This window comes from Aspergillus welwitschiae (assembly GCF_003344945.1).
Source record: "Aspergillus welwitschiae strain CBS 139.54b unplaced genomic scaffold BDQ94scaffold_18, whole genome shotgun sequence".
Taxonomy (NCBI): domain Eukaryota; kingdom Fungi; phylum Ascomycota; class Eurotiomycetes; order Eurotiales; family Aspergillaceae; genus Aspergillus; species Aspergillus welwitschiae.
This window is the reverse complement of record NW_020798712.1, coordinates 616,217-634,912: the sequence shown is the minus strand read 5'-3', so window position 1 is coordinate 634,912 and position 18,696 is coordinate 616,217. Positions and strand designations below refer to the sequence as shown.

The following is an 18,696-nucleotide window of genomic DNA, read 5'->3' as shown; positions in this document are numbered from 1 at the left end:
CGATTTGATAGACAAACAAACCTCTCACAGCAGGGAATCAGTTGACCCATGATTTACTTTGCAAAGGACTGTGGATAAGCATCCCCGCATCCCCATCGGGCAAGGAGTCCGAAATCCCCAGAACACAGTGGATCATCCCCCGTTTCAACCCAAAATCGAGGGATGCCCTAAAAGCATCCACCAAAACCGGGCTCCGAAATCAACGTTCAACCGCGGTTCTCAATAGTCGGGCGGATCGTCGCCCTGACCAGGCCGCATGTGAACCCAATCCATGGGTCATCATTGGGCCTGCAATTTCCCACTTGCACTGATCGACGGGTTCCGGGACGATCCTTGCGGAGAGATGGCAGGGGCTTGAGGGTTGCATTCCGAGGGCGGCAGGTGTATACGAGAATCATACACGTTAGCAAGGTTTCTTAACTAGTCGGTGGGTTGCCAATGGCTCCATGATATCAGCCGTTACTATATCAGATCAAGCACCCCGGTTATCCGCCCCTCTTCGCCGGCGACCGTCCCAGCAGCAAGGGCCACACCATCATGGACGAGAAGAAGACCTATCTCGCCTCCAAAGAGGCCAAATACGCCCTGGGTACTCATCGTGGTCCTCTGCCCACTGAAGGCCTGGAAATTGAACATGTTGAGACGGCCAATTCCATCTCCTTGGAGCCGGTGAAGCGCACGCGATCGCAGACTCTGCGTCGCCATTGGGCTCGGTTCTGGTGTTGCTACGCATTCTGGGGCATTATTTTCCTGGCGATTTTTCTGCCCATTTTGTATGCTTCCCTTTCTTTTAATTGTCACCAGTCTATTCCGGGGCAATGACTGACCATTGATCAGCTTTTGCGTGATTATTCCCGCCATTGCTCAGCGGGTCCTGGACAATGGCACTCTCGTCCTTGTTCACGCCGACGTGCTCCAGCCACGCCCCAATTCCATCATGCTCAGCATCAATTCCGCCCTGAACTTGCCCATAAGCTTCCCTGTGCGTATGGATAACTTAACACTCTCACTCTTCAATCGCTTTCTCCCGGAGAACAACACCTGGGCAAAGCTATACATGGACGGGGCTACAATCAGCGGAAACACAACCCTCAGCGTGGATGACCAGTTTACTCCATTGGATGTCTATCAGTGGACACAATATGTTCGCAGTGTGGTCTTCGAGGCCCATGCTCCATTGTCCGTCAAGGCTCCCGTCACTGCATATATCGGAAAACTGAAGTCCCACATCACCTTGAACAAGGACATTAAGCAAAACAGTGCGTCTCCCTGAGCCTTATTATCTAGAGTGAATTGCTAACTGAATGCTCCAATGTGACAGCCCTCAACTCCTTCGCCGGCTTTTCTATATCCGATCCAAAACTTCTCCTTCCCGCCGAATCCGACGGCACTAACCTGGTCGCCAACGCAACCCTTCCCAACCCTTCTGTGATGACTCTTGAAATCGTGAGTCCTCCTACCTATATATGTACTATAGCCAATCCTGACCGAACTACAGGGCAACACCACTCTTAACCTCCTCAGCGGCAACCTCACTCTCGGAAACTGCACTCTCAACAACCTCATGCTCAGACCAGGCAACCACTCCACGCCCGTGCGAGGGATATTGGATCTTGGTACACTCATCGAAAACATCGGCCCTATACTAAGTGAACAAAGCGATTCAATCAAAGAAGGCTACTTAAGTCTCACGGCCGTCGGCGCGAACGTCGAGTACGAGGGCGTTCAGGTCCCCTACTATACGGAAGTGATGAAGAACCTGACCATGACGGCGAAGGTGCCGCTAGGGTCGCTAGTCACTAATACTCTAAGCGGCATCTTGCACCCCAATGGGACCAATATCTTCGCGGGGTTGAATATGACTACTGATAGTGGGGAGACATTTACAGTTGGTGAGGATAAGGCGGATGGTGGCAGTGATGGGGCATCGTTGGGGCGAAGGGCATTGAAGATGCTGGGGCAGGAAGAGAGGAGGGATGAGGTGGTAGATGTCTTGAAGGCTTTGATAAAGAGGGGAGCTTACGAGATATGAATATGGAGTTTACTGTTGGGTTTGGGCGATGGCGCTGGCGTTACTATATATAGTATAACCTGTTGATACTCTTGTTGTTAATGTATACCTGAGCTGGGTTTGGGACAATTATGGGTGGGATCGTCCTAACGAGCAGACTTCTTCGTTGAAGTATACCCAAACGGTTACTTGCATCCAATCAATCAGTCTTCATCATCTATCTATCAAAGTTCCTCACAGACCCTTACATCCCTCCCCCACCCCCTTGATCATTCAGATGCAAGACATACCCGCAAGGGTATGTGCATCATGCATCACCAACCAAACCGTCCCATGACCTCACCCCTCCATCCCTGTTTTCAACTATCTTCTCCCTCCCTCCCAAACCATCCCTCACTCCCATAACCCATCCAATGATGGCACCACATAGCCTGAACATCGCCATAATCGGCAGCGGCCTCGCCGGCTGTCTCGCCGCCCGTATCCTCCGCGAGCAACACACCGTGACCATCTACGAGCGCGATACCGCCAAAGCCGAAGCCGGGGCCGCCATCAACCTCGGCCCCAATGCCGTGCACATTCTCAATAGTGTAGGCTTTGATCGTCGCCGTGCCTGCTCCATCCCAGTAACTCGGGTTCTGTCGTACAACAAGCAAGGCGAGCTGACGCGGGAATCCATCCATGATTACGTCCAGGAGTTCGGAGCGGACTGGTTATTTCATCATCGGGTGGATCTGCGAGATGAGCTTCTGCGGTTGGCTACGGCTCCGTCGGAGGAGTTGGGTTTGAGTGGTGAGCCGGCGAAAGTGCGATATGGGGCGAGGGTTGTAGGTGGGGATGTTGAGGAGGGGAGGGTGATATTGGAGGATGGCGAGGTGGTGGAGGCGGATCTTGTTATTGGTTTGTTTGTTTCTTTCATTCTTCCCTTTTCTTCGGTCTACCTGGTGTTAAATGATATCGTTCGATGCAATACTGACAATGAAACAGGCGCCGACGGGATCCGATCCATCATGCGCGGCCTCGTCGTCAACGACGACGCATACATCACCGCGCAGCCATCAGGCTCCTCTGCATTTCGATTCACCATGTCCCGCGAGAAGGTCATCGAGCTACACAATGGAGAAGTGCCCGAGATAATGGACTCAAGTAAGCCAGGCACTTTGATTGGTGTATACGCCCTTGACCCAACGGAGCGACGAGTGATTATGTATCCGTGTCGGAACTACGAGATCCTCAACTTCGCCGTGCTCGCACCAGATAATATGCTGAAGGCACCGGCGTCATCAGATTCATGGTCCGCGCCGGGCGACAAAGACGAGATGATCTCGCTGTTTACGGATTTTCCAGAGTGGGTGGTTAAGTATTTCCGGTATTCTCCCCCTTTCCCTCAATACTTTATGTGGTACACTGACATGGAAATAACGGCTACAGTGCAGCAGAAAATATCAAGCTATGGCAACTCCGCATGCAGGACCCATTACCCACGTATATCCGCGGACGAACGGTCCTGATCGGCGATGCTGCGCACGCCATGACGCCTCATCAGGGCCAGGGAGGATGCCAGGCCATTGAAGATGCAGAGGGGTTCCGGCTTTTCCTTGGAAACCATGTCACAAGGGAGAGTATCCCTTCTATTCTGGAGGACTTCGATCGTGTACGCAGGCCCCGGGCGTCGCAGATTCAGCTGAATACTTCGCAAGCTACAGCGAGACACTCAGCGAAGGAGATTTATCGGTTTCGGAAATTCAATTTCACCTATCATGGGATTTTTGAGGAGCTGAAGAGAATCAAGACGGGTGAGGAAGTGGGTCAGGGGGAGCAACTCGAGAAGGAGTCTCAGCTACATTCTGCTGTTGGATCATGTCGCTGTAGACCATGTCAAACACACACCTAGTTTTGTTAGCGAATATAATGGCTAAAGTAGTTGCCCAGACATCAACTTCGGTTGTGTAGTGTAATGGTCATCACTCTGGATTCTGATTCCAGCAATCCCGGTTCGATCCCGGGCACGACCTTTTCTTTTCCTTTTTCTTTTTTTCCCCTCCACATCACTACATCGCTGATGCAAATTAGGACCCAAGGGAATTGCCTGTTTCCTGGTTTGTTACTGTTTCGCTCGACTATATCCAAATTGGCTTTTTGTTCCCGATTTGGACACCTGGAGGACTCTTCCAACGTGGATACTACAATTTTCACTAGCGATGAAAGTAGCCTACATTGTTACTACGCAGCTGCAGAAGTTATATATATTATTGCAGTGCGCTAGGATTTGTATAGCTTCGCTTATCAGTTGCTCCTGAATTCACCAGCATGCATGCCAAACCACTCACTCTTGGTGACGCGTGAATCCGGCAATATATTAGCAAATAAATTCACGGGAATATGTGGAATATTTCACAGTGAACCCAATGTCTCCCTCCCAATAGGAGAGTCTATTGAATATTTTAAATCACTCTTCTCAAATCACCACTGACTGTGCATTTCGCTTAAGATAGGGTAATGACATGAAATGTCATGATGCTATATTCACGGAGAAGCATTGAATGATGGCTCACGTGAGAAGCAATATATAAACCTGGTGCCATCCCTCTTCTCTCCTTCTCTTCTTCTCATCTCCAAGCAGCTACCAGTAGTCCCACTATCAGTACTACGTTATATTATACTATCAACTATGATACAGCTACATATGATGCTTGATAAATATATTTTCTGATACTTTTCGTTGAAACATTCGAGTCAACCAGTCTGCTGAGTGGCTATCGATATATAGTTCGGGTCTACTTGGCTACATGCTGCCCGAAACCTATTCGAGCTCTACTATGAGCCCTCGCTAGTTGCAGGAAATGTCATGCTCTGCTTCATACTAGCTATAATAGGCCCAAACAGGGGCTCACGGAATCTGGCAGCGAGGAAGTTAAACAACGGTGGGCTGGGCCGTTTACGGTATGTACATGATCCTTCTCTTACTCCTTCATACATCATACCATCATAACAACTTAAGGGATAGCTTCACTAAACTAACCCTATACAGGTTCCACAACACGAAAGAACTCCCAACAAAAGCGGCGCGGCACTTTCGGGTTAACCAGACCCAACACTGTATCATCATAAACCGGTGCAGACGAAAAGAGTGCCATCTGCGGCAGCCAATTGTGGTCGGTTGGCCGGTCGGGTTTAGCATGCTTCTGATACCTGTCGGGGCTAGTGTGTAGATCCCTGGCTTCAGCCTAGAGGGACACAGATGTTGGGAAAACACAAGAGAGTTCTCAACAAAAAGAGATTCAGCGCTCTCGATCGACCCAGACATGACACCGTCTGTTAATTATATGAAGATATAGAATAAAGAAGGATGCCATCTGCGGCAGCCGATTGCTGTTTGCTTGGCTCAACCTGCTGTCTGTGATAGCTGTTGGGACTTTATGAATCTCTGGCATCAGCCTCGAAGGAAACGGTGATGCTGAGAATATATACAAGAGTTCTCAACACGAGAAAAAGACAGCATTTTCGGTAGATCCAGACCTGACAGCGTCTGTATCATCATATAAAATTAAAAACAAAAGGATACCATCTACGGCAGCCGATTGCGATTTTCCTGGCTCAGCCCGCTGGATTTGGCACCCGTCGGAGTTATCTACGTCTCTGGCATGAGATGTTAAGCAAACGAAAGACTGCCAACAGGAAGGCATGTATCATCCTCGACAAAAACACTCTTCAGACTCGCATCGTCGCCACGAGAATGATATCGAAAAAAAAGGTACCATCTACGGCAGCCGATTGGGGTTTGCTTGACCCAGGCCGCTAGTACCTCTGACGCCCGTCGGTTTTATATAAATCTCTGGCTTCAGCATAGTAGAGAGACACGAACATCACAGACATCTATATAATGGTGGGAAAAGTCACACTCACTATAGACGCTGTTTGAATCACTCTTCTTCAGCAGCAATAATGGGTGGGGTCTCGCCTTCTTCGAACAAAGACAACGTCAACTTCATACCGAACAGCTACCTATATGATAGATCTGTTGTGGATGCCCAAGTATTGGAACCCAAAGACTATTGGGAAACTCGAAGATTCGCCATTTGACAGGGCTTTTGACACATTGCCTGGTTTTCTCCGGACCTAAGGAAGGCAAGAGTCTAGTCCTCAGAATAACTGCGATGAATTTGTCTTAATATGCAACAGATGGGTGATGAAGACGAAACGAGGCGTCTGCCTTTTTGAGGACTCACTTCCAGGTCTGAAATGCTCTTCTAGGCATCTTATCATCCACACTTGAGATAGACGCACTCAAGCCTCTGCAAAACTGCTAAAGCGCCGAAAAAGAGAAGAACAGGGAATTGTCCTTGCGAAATTCTTTTCATCGTGTGGTGCATACCCACCAAGACAAACATGCCTGGTCTGATACATCGGTGACAAAACAGCTGGCACGGGAATGGTGTGTACGATCAGGAAAAAAGTGAGGTGGTTGTCCATCTCAGGAACGAATAATCACACCCAACTGGTAGAACCTGCATAGGTCTGATGAACCTGGAAGAGAGCGGGAAAGGTCTTCGAGGATACAGCAGTCTGGAATCATGCGCTATACACATACGTCCTATAAGACTTGAGACTGGCTCAGACTAGCACTTAAAGGTTTAGAGTCATTTGGCACAGCTATCCCGGATGCGACCAGCCCTTGGCCCTTGGGGGTATGGAATATACAACCAGTCCATTGATGAAGCACCATGAGGAGACTTCTATTCCGTATGATGACGGCGCAGTTGGTCGATGCCTGCATTAACTGTTTCGTATGCCTCACGGAACATGGACACTATGCTATATATACTACATAATGCGCATCTGTTCACGTGAAAACTTTCGGCTTCGGTTTCCCCCAGTCTAGCAGACGTGTTTACTGCCCCAAGGATTCTGGAGAAGGTTAGTAGTATTCTAGCCTAGACTCAGTCTCTTGAAAACTAAACTAACGCATTATAATAATCCTAGGCAAGCACTGACTATGCATCCTATACCAACGCTCTTCTAATTCTTAATCGCAGGATCGAATTCACCCACAGCCGGTGACCATGCCACACACCATGTCTTATCGACACAATACCTATTTCTGGCTCCCAGGACGGGACCAAGCAGGTCCGCAAACGGAAAGACACTACGAGGCGACATAGATTTCTTCAATCAACATTCTCTGCAATCATTTGCGCTGGATAACGAATAAGAGAGAATTCAGAAGAAGAACAGAAGAGAAGACATCTTCGCGGCCTGCTCCCAAGAAGAAACCGGCTACTTATATAACACCTATGCTCTGGGATGAGCCTATATCCACAAGTGTCCAAATTTGCTGAAACCAAACCCGAAGTCAACCTTACTGGCTGGACCACGAACCTCCTAGGAAAGGAAGAAGTCGGAACTAATCCAAGAAACCAAAGTGCCAGTCCTGACCACGGCATAGTGCTGCAGAGCTCCGTGCAGATATCTATGCCAGCAACTTTGGACGGGTCAAACTTTTGCAGAGAGCAATGTATAGCTTCTCCCGTCCCGGTGTTCGCGAAGCAAGGCTCGAGTTCGCTCGACGCGCATTTGTAACTAACTACAGTATTTGGAAAAGAGGCCTTACAATATTAGATACTCGATTCCAAGCTGATCGTTTCACTTGGGATAAACTACAGTTGACCAAGAAGTTTGGGGCATTTACAACGGAAGAGTTAGACAACGATCTGATCCTTGAGTGGTGCCCAGTATTTCCAATGATGATGGTCAAAGAGTGACCAGCATTGTTGGTAAGAGGTTGTTCGATATTTCTGGACCAGCTAATCGGAGATATCATATTCAAGTGCTTTCTGGGATGACAGGAGACATACAAGTGAAGGAGCGACTCTCCCCCCATGGTGCATTATACTCGAGGGCAATGTTCTTGGTACTTGCTGTGCTCTGGGATTTCATTTCAAATACCATACTCGCGTCGAGTCTACTTCTATCAAACATGTAATGCTGTGGTCTGTTCTCTCTCGGAAGATCTGTCGCTGCATGGGTTGATACGGTGATGTGTTTTGGACAAGATTTGAAATCTGATAGTACCTGTGGGGTATATATACAAGCGAGCCTTTGGGGGCGATGTATAAAGATGGTGTGATCATATTCTTAGCTGACACTCATGTACTATGTATCTATTCTGATTAACATAGATACATCTATACTAGTATATTTTATACCAAGTTAATTGTATCCTTCAACCAGCTACAAATAAGTGTAAGATAATCTGCCTCGAAGTCATCAAATAAGACACACTTCACTTCTTACCAGTTTGACTTATCGTTTGGGAATCATGGAAGAAAATAATGCGAACAAACGCCGAGTCGAAACATCTGAGCCACCGTATGTAAATAGTCGATATTTTCTTTGAGAAAGAGAGAAAAGAAAAAGAGAAAGGAAAAAGGGCAGAAATAATCCTTTTATTCCAGTCAGTCCAGGATGCAGTTGGATACTGCTAGGAACATCTCAACCTAACTGGAATTATTATGTCAAGCCAAAGTAGCCATGTCTGCCACTTCTGTGAAAAAAGTCCATCGCACAGTAAAGCAACTAAGCAGATAGTGATTGACTTACAGGGACAATTGATTGGATGAATTTAACAAAAGGAGATATGAAAAGTTGAATAATAATAAAAAAAGTAAAATAAAATAATGAAGATAATAAATGAATAAATGAATAAGAGATTAGAACATATGAGTAAATAAGTAACAAATATAGAAAATATGTATATAATAAATCAAATCGCCTGTTTCAGCCAACCGCAGCAATGTATGCTGAATTCTATGCTTCACAAGGTCGAAATAACCCGAAGAAAATCCCAAGTCCCAATGTAACCACTACTGCATCCAATATCATAGAATAAGCTGGAATCCGGCAATGTGACGCTCTCAAAGCCAGTCAATTGATTACTTTGGTTATCGTACGAAGACGCCTATGCTAGGATGGGGTGTCCTTGTTTTGGAGGCAGGGATTAGTAGGGTTGGTAAGGGATATACGGCCAATTGATGATCGGCAACACGGCATCTGCGAAACTGATATAGCTCAATGAAATTACGAGCACATCATATCACTTCCAGTACTTTGTACACATGGGAATATGGAAGGCTGCCGGAAAGTGGACATCGGCGGCTTTGAGGCCGGCATGAGCGACAACTATCAACAACCGACCAAGCAATCAACCAACCCAACCCAACTGAATCCCTTGATGCAAGTTTTGATCAGGACACAGAGACACAATTCAACGGAGCTTTCAGGTCCAATAAATGACAGTCTGCTACATTTCATGTGTCGGATTGATTGGCTAGTATGCGTCGTTGGGTAAACGCTCGTAGGCACTTTGAGGCCCGGGCTCAATGGCCAACAATACTACCTTATGGTTCGGCACAGCCTCGATATTGTAGCTCCGACCAGATGTCGGCATTATGGCAAGACCGAGGAAAGGTCCGACGGTGGCGAAGGCTTTGACTCTCAGATGGAAGCGATGAGGCCCTGGGTGGTCGAGATACGCCATTTGGACAACGCCAAATTATTTTTTCACTGCAGTGAGCACACACATATAGCCCAGTCACGCCGCATGCGTGCTATTATACTTTGCCTTCCGCCCATCTTACGCTTGGTTACTCGGTCAATCGCACTCGATATACTTGCTAGCTAAACTCGTCGTTACTATTCCAGAAAGCGAAAATGGGCAGAATATACACACGACCCGAATTCCTCCTTCCGATCTTCCTGGCGGGCGCCGTGAAACTTGACGGAGTCAAGGTCATCCTTAACATTTTGTCTACTGCTGTTCTGTACATAATTGTTGGATGGATATTGATCAGAAACGTTCCGGTACATGCAGTTCGATGGCTGAAAGTGACAACCAGTTCCTTGTGCTCGGAGCTTGTCTCTCAGCGCTTGGACGCTTGGAGACATTTCCTGACTCTTCATGGGAAGCTGTACGAGTATGTGCGGTCGAAATTGCCGCTAAAGTCCGTCCAGTGGTGGTGGCTGTCTTGAAAGAGGTCCAGGAGGCCACCGTGGAGCTCTATGGTTTTGTGGTGGCTGCATTCAGAGCTATCAAGCAATGGTTTGCCTGCAAGGAACAGGCCAGCCACGAGCATGATGAACAGGCGCGAAGTATGTTTTTCTGATCCCAAATCGATGACACTGTTCTCATTCTCTCAGATGCTTGGTGCAAACGTGTCGTTCTCATCGTGACAGTAAAGTCGAGTAGGTCCTACAAGGCAATCAAGGACGCCATAGGAATTGATAACGACTCTCCCCCCTTTACTCGGGCCTGCAGCCAGACTGAGTCACTTCCACCACCACCCTCATTCATGCGCCATTTTGCCGTTTGATTAGTGCCACAGGCGATATGGGTGGATGAGACAATGAACCTGCTGCAGAAATTCGAACACGGATCGTTCTTCGGGCTCGTCGGCCCCGATATGACTGACAAGGAAGGTGGTGGTGTCTGCTGGGAAGAGGAAAAGGTCCGAAGCATAGATGGGATCGAAGAGGTCGGGTTGGTCACTTACGATAACGAAGCAATAATTGAGTCATGTGAGTCACACCCGCTGGCCTTCAAGATATCTACCAGAGCTAACCAGACCGGAACGATTAGTTTACAACCCCCTGCGAAAAGCATGGGGAAGATATGACACTATCTGGTGGAACTGTACTGATTTCACCATCCGACTAGCATGTATGATTCTGCCAGACCCTGACCACAAGCAGCTCCTGCGACGACTGCTGCTATTTGTCTGTGACTCTCGCCTGTGGGCTCTCAAGTACGCCTTAACAAATCGCACGGGAGAATGTTTACGACGGGCTGGGCTGGTGCCATGATATCAGGGTTGGGCGTTTTCGGATCTACTCTCTTGATAGGAGCAGCCCCTGTCGTGTTCCCAATTGCGTGCGTGGGATCCTGTACTTTTGGTTTGGGAAGCGGGATTCTGGACTCCTGGCGAAGCGGTCGCGTTGGTGCCAAAGAATATCCTGAATGGAGGAGACAATCAGAAAATTTGGAGCAGCAGTTTCCCCAGCTTCGGGAGTTGATTGGGGAGTAATTGGCTTACAGTCTTCCCACGTGGTAGCCGTCAAGAGATAGGAAGTATGGTGTTCACAGGGAGTTCGGGAAGAAAGAGAAGTATAGAATGCTAGCAGTTTGCAACACATCGTTAATACTCTCCTTCATGCAATGGAAACATCACGCAAGTGTATCAGCGAGCCAGTCTCCAAGACCAGGTTATGAGAAGCCGCTCTATGGATTGATAATGACCACAATGGGTCTGTGTCTTCCGCAGGAAGAGTAGAAAGATCAAGAAGAGGAAGCCAGAAACCCCAGCAGAAAGTAGTAGAAACGAGCCTCAATCACCTGACGCATACGAGTCATTCAGCAAAGAAACCACTCATTCAGAGAAAGATGCTACCGGCATACTTCCACAGAACCTAAGTTATAGAATGACAAATCCATAATTCGAACCCCAACTAATCTATCCGTAACAATTTCCCCCACGAAGTAAATGACGAACTACTATAGTAGAGGTGTACTAGGATCGGATGGATCCATCTATCCATCTAAATTGACCCCTAGATAGACTGAAGTAATAATCTAAGGCAAACCGTTGAAACGCCCCCCCACCGGCCGTACTTTATCCCCATTCGCTCAACGTACAGCTTACTCTAATCGGTATGGAGAACGTCCCTCACAAACGGTCGGTCCAAAGTGTAAAAGAAGGGCCTTGGATCCTTTCGTTTGTCTCAACTCGGATCCTTCCTGCAGGTATCTTTGTCGGGACTTTTCTTTTTCCTTGGAGCCAAGAAATAGCCGATTGTACGAATGAAATCAATTGCATGCGAGGACTCTGGGTCCAGCCAAGTTGTCAGAATAAGACAAGTCAGGTAAGAAGATAGTAAGCTGACAGCTGACGATCCGATCCGATCAGCTCACCCGGCACACGACCCCAACCACCTACAACAAGGAAGAATAATCACATTTGCGCACGCACACCAGACTAGTGGGTTTATAGTAATTTTTTTATTCTTCTCATTATCATCTGAATCGTCTATTCTAGGATATTATGGTATGTTTGGTAGTGTGTATGTGTGTGTGTGTGTGTGTGTTCCCACCCCTGTCTCAGACAAGAGTAAAACCCACTTGCTGCTAACTAGGCACGCACCGGCAAAACCCTTGCACAGCCTCGTCCGGTGCCAAGGGCAGTGCAACTCGACTCAAACTCATCACACCCTTACCGAAGCCAATACCCCCGTCGAATAGAAAGATACAGGGCCTGTTCCTCACGGACAGATGGCACCGGCTGGTTCGCCCTTCGACTGCCGATTAATGTGTGCACGCCCACCCGTTCGCGTCCGATATCTCCGATGGCTGGTCGCTCCATGCCTACTGGGGCATCGCACTCGTCCGCTGGCAGGGCGCCTGCTCCACCACGGGTGAGATTCATGCTCTGTAAGCCGGGCAGGCGTAGCGACGGGTCGAAATTGATCAGCACAATCGCCTGATGTCCGGTCCCTTCCAGGCCTTCCTGATCAACCGAGTACACGAGGGACCGTTCGTCGGCGGCTGCCTGAACGGGGCCACAGCGCTTCGATGGGCAGAGGAGCTGAGTCAATTCCCGCGGGGCGTTGTCGGGGGGCCACAGACGGACCCCGCGTGAGGCGTAGCGTTCTTCGCTGTGCTCAATCGGCTGGCCATCCGCATCGCTGAGTTCGGGGCGGAAGAGCAGGCCCGGTTCGCCTTCGTCCCCGTTCTCGTCAATGGGACATTTGCGTTTGCGTGATACCATGCGCACACGGAGTCGGTCATGGGGGATGAAGCTGCCGGGGGTGTCCGGAGAGGGGTCGTTGACCAGATCGATAAACGTCGAAGCGGAGAGGTTGTAGCTGCGGAATTTGGTTTTGGCAAGAATGTAGTCTTGTCGTTGGGCCGGTTCCGCGCCGTGTGCGTATTCCTGGTGGAAATGCCGGCGTAGACGCTTACGCGGGGGTTCGTAATTGGGTTTGCTGGTGGAGTCGAGGGTTCTGGTGAGAGGCTCGTCAGGGAGGGTGACAGGCGTTGCGTTGGGCGTGGAATGCAAGCCTTGCTGCTTATTCTGAGTGGCTTCGGCTGGGGACGGTAAAGGCTGCATGTAATATGTGCGTGCATTTTCACTCCTACCATCGCGCCATTCCCGGCGGCATTCGAGGATCATCAGTCGCTTGGTTGCCTCATCCTGGCGCAGCGTGAGATCCGACCAGGTGTCATTGATCGGGCCTTCACGATGCTGACGACGCCAAGTACGGTTGGGCGTGATGAATCGTTTGGCGGCGTTGGACTTGGGGGGAAGACAGAGCCACACGTAGTACGAGGTCCAATCGACCTCCTCCGCTTCAAAGTCAACGAGCGTTGACACTGCGTAGAGGTGGTCCTGATGAACTTCAAAACATACGGTCTGCCCAATCTCGCTGCCGGCGAAGTTTTCCAGCACGGTTGGCTTTTCAGTCATGTGCTGGCTTGTTTTGAGATCCACACAGTGGATTGCCCATTGTGAGTAGCCACGATCCCCCATGGCGGTGTGCGTTCCGTAGTACAGATAGGAGCCATTGTGTCGAACAAATAATCGTCGTGTGTGTTGAAGCCGAGTCAGGAGACGGAGTCGACCACATTTCTTGTTGGTCACTTTGCGTCGCATGTCCACTACCAGAAGCCAGGCTTCGGGTCTGTCTACAAACTCCACTGTAAATGCCAGAACCCAGTTACTGTAGTACATGAGGCAGACCTGGAACGTATCTGTCTGTGGATTGCACCCTTGGATAGCCCGGGATAGGACGTTGTGGATGTTCAGCACCTGCTCAACTTGGCTGGCACCGTGCACGTCTAGAACGCGGATTTCATCGTTGTAGATGTAGCTGAGACAGCCCTCACTGTAGATGAAGGAGCTCGCATAAGCCAGAATGGAAGCAGAGTACGGTTGTGCTGTTGCGAATGATTCCTTGATGTCGAACAGGCGCCCGAGAGCCCTGCGATATCCAGTCTTGGCCTGATGTGCCTGTTGTCCTTCCTTCGTATGCAGTAAATCATTCTAAAACAGTCAGTATAAGACCCAATTCACAAACAAAGAGGTGCTACTTGCTTGGATTGTCTTGCGCGCAATTGATTCATTTTGCACCAACTGATTTAATGTTCGGTTAACGCGGCTAAGATGAATGAGGTCTTGACAGTCGAGGGTAGAAGCCACTTGGTAGAATACATCATAAGGGATGCTATCCAAATTTCTGACCATTCCAGAAGTGACCATGGCGAATGGCAGGGCTGCAAACCATATATGGAGAACGGACGAGGAGGAGGAGGAGCAGAGAGGAGGGAAAGGATGCGCGCACTGCCACACCGCACTTATACCATCGACGAAACACAGTATGGGCGAAAATATGAGAATCGACAGAAATAAGGGCGCGGATGACCCCACGTATGGTTAAACACAACGTCACTCGATCAGTGAGATGTTAATGCCCAAACGTGAATGTTGGTTATCTTGGATTCACTGCTGATCGGAGGCGGCCAGGTAGTATACAGAGTGTTGGTAAGGATGATACTGATCCACATTGAAAAAATAAGGTTTAGTGGAACAGCACTTTAGACAACAAACAGCCATGCACTGGACACATGGACGCGTCTGGAGAGAGAGCTGTTGAACAGCTGCCATGGTTTAGTCTTAATGCCGCTGGGGACAATGCGGCTCTGTTGTTGTGCCTGGGTAAGCTTTGCATGGGAACGTTCAGAGGGGCGAAGGAATGAGAAAAAAGTGGGATATTAGGCCCGAGAAGCAACATCATTGGCTTGAGGGACGCGGGAAGCATACCATCTGGGAGACAGGAGGATGGATCATAAACCTAACTAGTAGATAGCCCAAGCGGCGGCACAGAGCGACAATGCGAAGAGAGACAGGCATCAGCAGCGATTTTCAGCTTAGCTTGACGAGGGAGGGGCGGTCAAGCGGTAAACCCAAAACGGGGGGTGATGAGAGACGGTCTCAATGGGGAGCCTCATAGTGGGAATGAAAGTTCCGTTCCCTGGAGAGCATTTGACGCGTTACCAGGGGACAACCTGGGCAAGGCTGCATTCGAGTGAGCCGTGCGACTGACTGCCACTGTTTAGGCAGTGGCATTGTTACTCATGTTTACTACTGACACTACCACTACCACTACCACCACTACCACCACCGCTACTACTATTACTACTACCAGCTGGTCCAACGCTAATTTTAGTAATGACCGACCGTAGAAAAGGCACACCTCTTTTTGCCCCCCTTTCGGAATTGGTAATCGGACCAGACTCTTGAGGGAGGCCAGACCAGAATAGGCAGTGACAAAAACAAAAGAAACCAAAATCATTTGGAGGCTCAACTGCCCAGCCGGATGGAGACGCGGCCGTGGCCAAGGGGCGTAGTAGTAATAATTAAAGGAGCAATGATGTTTGAAGGGGAAGGCGAAAGAAGTTACGCAAGGGAGGCGGCGGGCTGGGAGTGACTGAGGACTCCGGAATACTACTGTACTAACCCACTAGACTAACTGGTTTGGGCCATGGATTTCATCATCCATCGGACCTGCGCGGCTGCCATCATTTGCAGCCTCAAAGCCTCCATCTCAGTCACCTGCGGAGCCGCGTGCCTCCCATCTCCCGATCGCCCAACCCGGTCACGGAATTCCCCTCTTCGGTGGGTTTGAAATCTCAACACGAAACTTTGAGCTAATTTAGTATGCAAAAGAGGAGGCTGAAATGAAGGCTGAAATGAAACCTCCCCCTCTCTCCAAAAAAGAAAAACAATCAAATGGCGAGACCCAACGGTGGCAATTCGCAACGCTTTGCGGCTGAATCTATTGGTGCACTGATGCCTCAGGCCTGTAACCCCGTGAGGCTGCGATGATCTCTAATCAACTTCCTCGACTAGTGCGGCCCCCTTTCATTCCTCCGTCGGCAACCACCGGTGGGTATATCGCGCAAAGGGGCCACTGGTCATCTTGGTCGGGTGATAACCGTATTTCGGAGCTACGTCAGGGTCATCCTGCATTTCCGTACGAAGATCCTTCATTCATCAGCAAACTCCTGCTCCTGCGATCCCACTTTGCGTTGATCAGAGCGCCAATTGACTCTCCAATGGCCGTTGTCATACTAGGAGCAGGCTCCCGGCGGCATTCTGGTGATAAGGCCGGGGCATCCCGTGGCATGCATCAACCCCGCTTGCACTGCCTCGAATCTGCGTAACGGGCTCGGATAGCCTGAAACAGGTACCGAGCACTATCAAGGGAGAACGCACGGAGCCCTGAGCTGCACGTTTGGACCACATCAAAACGAGCAGGGAGTGAGTGTGTTCTGGACCCTTGATGGGTAAGCACTTGTGGTCGAGGTGATGCGGGATCACTTGCTTGCTTGCTAACAGCCTTGTCGATTGCCCCAAACGTGCAACAACGCGTGGTCCGTGGCATGTTCTGCTGCCAATAGGATATATGCCGGTAGAGATAAGCACTTGCCATGTTTATTATTTCTTCTCTGTGACTGCGGGGGTGATTGTGATCTATACATTGCTGCCGTCATCGTGGACGATCACTGCGGCTTATCCCGCAAAGCACAATCTCACGATGCTCGATGATCGCAAGACTTGCCTTGGGGGCCAAGGGTGCGCATATCGGCCGGCCAAGGAATGGCACAGAGCATGCGGACCTCGCGGATCCTGGATCCATGGAAGTCCGGGCGAATGAGGTGAGCATTGCTGCTGCTTGCTTCGCTTGATGACTGTTGTTGTTGCTGTGAAGGGCGCACGCCATGCTGATTGTGGTCAAGCGCCAAGATGCGGTCACGAGAGGCAAGGCTAGCCGACAATCAATGTGCGGAGCAAATGTCAGTTAGTTAGTCTGAGAGAGGGCCACAGTCAGCGTGTCGATAAGTCGTAGGCCGACCAGGTTACTTAAAAGGCTCCGTAGGGGAAGATTTCCTTGAGCCGATTGAATTGAGGCAGGGTCAAGACACCATTTACCTTGGCGATAGAACATATTTAAGCGGAGCACAACATTATGTTCACTGCTGGTTTCGAACACCTGTTTTCGGATTGTCTCTTCGAATGCATGCTGGTTGAATTACCTTGACACGGCTAATAGAACTCCTGGTTCAAGTTGCTGAGAAAGAAGCATATCCCAGGAGACAAGTCAAGCAGAAGAATAAAAAGCAATGCATGTGGGAAACTCAAAGGTACTCAAGGGTATGCGGTGCCAAGCTGACTGTACTCTACCTGTGGCGAGGATTGCGTAACCTGGAGATACCAGGAGGCCAGGGATATGCAGACTTGACGAGTGTCATGTCCGGATGACAGCATCCTCAGGTGTCAGGTGACACCGCCAGAGCAAGACTGTGGTGCGAAGATGTATAAAACCATGCTTGTCCAACCACCACGACTCACCGATTAGGATGGATCCTGCAGAACTAACTGAAAGACCGACCGAAAGAATCGGTAGTAGTGCAGCTAGAGCAGATGATGATGATGATGCAAAGATAGTTACTAACTACAACTACTTCACACTAATGCCCCGCGCCACTCCAGTGCCCCAATTTTTGATCTGGTGGATTGGTCACGTTTTCCCAGGTGACCCCAGATCTTCAACGCCCGGCCAAGTTTGCACAGCACAATTATTGATCGCCCTACCCGCCATGTTGCAAGTACTTCATTGCCTAGGGGGGCAGTGCAGACCTATCAGCAATGCATGTAGGGGGACACCGCCCAGCGTGACCAGCATTGGCGGGCAAACTTACAAAGTACTACGACTGGGCAACATCCAAGGGGATTGGCTGGTGCCTAAAAGAGGGCTGCAGCGAACATTCCGGAAAGTTGCCCCGAATGGACAAGCGGGGAGGAACTGGAGGCGGTGGTTCCATGGAAGACGATAAGAGGCCCAGTCTTTGGGTGAGATGAACTATGATTCCTCCTAGTAGTACTACTACTGCCTGCAGCCACATTAAAATTGAGATGGATCGGCAACGAAACCGGCCAGGTGGTTGGTCAGGTGAAACGACCTCAAAAAGGTGAAGAAGATTAGAAGAGTGGTGTATGTGCATCGAAACATCCAGAATAGGGGCTAAGTACCTTCTGTCATCTTTGAGAGCCTCCAAGGATAAGCAGCCGATAACGAGGGAAAGACACAAAGGGGGGAATGAGGAGATGCCGATAAAGCCGAACCCCTCCAATGCCACGACTTCCAAAGCCATTTCCATCCTTTCTTTCTGCCCTACGCTTCGTGCACGACCCACGCAGCCATCACCGAGCCAATAACAACTCAACTCGGGCAGTGGAGAACGGGCCATCAGCCAGCCCTGTGACGGGCCAGGGAATCCAATTCATCCTGCTTAAATCCCACCCGTTCACCGTTTTTCTTCCCTTCTCCCCCCTTCCCTTTTCTTTTCTTTTCTTTTCTTGCAATAAAGTCATTCGAGATCCTCGCGTGCTCTCTAGATCCCCCAGAATAGTCCAGGTTCCTTTCCCAAGTTCATCAGCGTACACCCGGTGGACCGGTTCTCGACAGACCCTCCCCACTGTCTCTGTATCTCCGCACAAACACACAGACCACCATTTCCCCTCGTCGCTTACTCTTATACCCTCGATCGTCTCTGAAGTCATATTAATTGCTTT

At 49.5% G+C, this 18,696-nt stretch overlaps 6 protein-coding genes and 1 non-coding gene across 7 annotated transcripts; 4 read left to right on the top strand and 3 right to left on the bottom strand.

The window, feature by feature from the left end:
- Nucleotides 1–537: 537 nt before the first annotated feature.
- Nucleotides 538–2,032, top strand: BDQ94DRAFT_171011 (DUF3712 domain-containing protein; the record flags this gene model as incomplete). The annotated part of the gene is made up of 4 exons (XM_026771620.1): nucleotides 538–773; nucleotides 838–1,259; nucleotides 1,322–1,446; nucleotides 1,499–2,032. The coding sequence occupies 4 exons, from the start codon at nucleotides 538–540 to the stop codon at nucleotides 2,030–2,032; spliced, it is 1,317 nt and encodes a 438-aa protein (XP_026625831.1).
- A 395-nt stretch (nucleotides 2,033–2,427) lies between these two features.
- Nucleotides 2,428–3,905, top strand: BDQ94DRAFT_179211 (uncharacterized protein; the record flags this gene model as incomplete). Its single annotated transcript, XM_026773312.1, has 3 exons — nucleotides 2,428–2,911; nucleotides 2,999–3,380; nucleotides 3,443–3,905. 3 exons carry the CDS (start codon nucleotides 2,428–2,430, stop codon nucleotides 3,903–3,905), a joined length of 1,329 nt encoding a protein of 442 aa, XP_026625830.1.
- A 49-nt stretch (nucleotides 3,906–3,954) lies between these two features.
- BDQ94DRAFT_t162 lies at nucleotides 3,955–4,026 on the top strand. The gene has a single exon. It is a non-coding gene; the product is annotated as a tRNA-Gln (tRNA).
- Nucleotides 4,027–6,895: 2,869 nt separating this feature from the next.
- BDQ94DRAFT_145077 (uncharacterized protein) lies at nucleotides 6,896–7,504 on the bottom strand. The gene is made up of 2 exons (XM_026766570.1): nucleotides 7,048–7,504; nucleotides 6,896–6,928 (listed from the first exon to the last, which is right to left on the bottom strand). Exon 1 carries the CDS (start codon nucleotides 7,453–7,455, stop codon nucleotides 7,180–7,182), a length of 276 nt encoding a protein of 91 aa, XP_026625829.1. The 5' UTR covers nucleotides 7,456–7,504; the 3' UTR covers nucleotides 6,896–6,928; nucleotides 7,048–7,179.
- A 2,381-nt stretch (nucleotides 7,505–9,885) lies between these two features.
- On the top strand, nucleotides 9,886–10,870 carry BDQ94DRAFT_171009 (uncharacterized protein; the record flags this gene model as incomplete). Its single annotated transcript, XM_026771619.1, has 4 exons — nucleotides 9,886–10,159; nucleotides 10,208–10,374; nucleotides 10,429–10,585; nucleotides 10,647–10,870. 4 exons carry the CDS (start codon nucleotides 9,886–9,888, stop codon nucleotides 10,868–10,870), a joined length of 822 nt encoding a protein of 273 aa, XP_026625828.1.
- Nucleotides 10,871–12,070: 1,200 nt separating this feature from the next.
- On the bottom strand, nucleotides 12,071–14,734 carry fbx15 (F-box domain protein). Its single transcript, XM_026766569.1, has 2 exons — nucleotides 14,155–14,734; nucleotides 12,071–14,103 (listed from the first exon to the last, which is right to left on the bottom strand). The coding sequence occupies exons 1-2, from the start codon at nucleotides 14,317–14,319 to the stop codon at nucleotides 12,274–12,276; spliced, it is 1,995 nt and encodes a 664-aa protein (XP_026625827.1). The 5' UTR covers nucleotides 14,320–14,734; the 3' UTR covers nucleotides 12,071–12,273.
- Nucleotides 14,735–17,485: 2,751 nt separating this feature from the next.
- BDQ94DRAFT_41044 (uncharacterized protein) lies at nucleotides 17,486–18,554 on the bottom strand. Its single transcript, XM_026775700.1, has one exon. It carries the CDS (start codon nucleotides 18,369–18,371, stop codon nucleotides 17,829–17,831), a length of 543 nt encoding a protein of 180 aa, XP_026625826.1. The 5' UTR covers nucleotides 18,372–18,554; the 3' UTR covers nucleotides 17,486–17,828.
- Between the last annotated feature and the right edge of the window lie 142 nt (nucleotides 18,555–18,696).

What these genes read in the sequence shown, in the direction of transcription:
- BDQ94DRAFT_145077 (XM_026766570.1), bottom strand. Translation starts at nt 7,455, where the DNA reads ATGCCGTGGTCAGGACTGGCACTTTGGTTTCTTGGATTAGTTCCGACT.
- BDQ94DRAFT_41044 (XM_026775700.1), bottom strand. Translation starts at nt 18,371, where the DNA reads ATGGCCCGTTCTCCACTGCCCGAGTTGAGTTGTTATTGGCTCGGTGAT.
- fbx15 (XM_026766569.1), bottom strand. Translation starts at nt 14,319, where the DNA reads ATGGTCACTTCTGGAATGGTCAGAAATTTGGATAGCATCCCTTATGAT. An exon ending in TTGCGCGCAAGACAATCCAA is followed by an intron (nt 14,104 to 14,154) that starts GCAAGTAGCACC and finishes TGACTGTTTTAG; the next exon opens with AATGATTTACTGCATACGAA.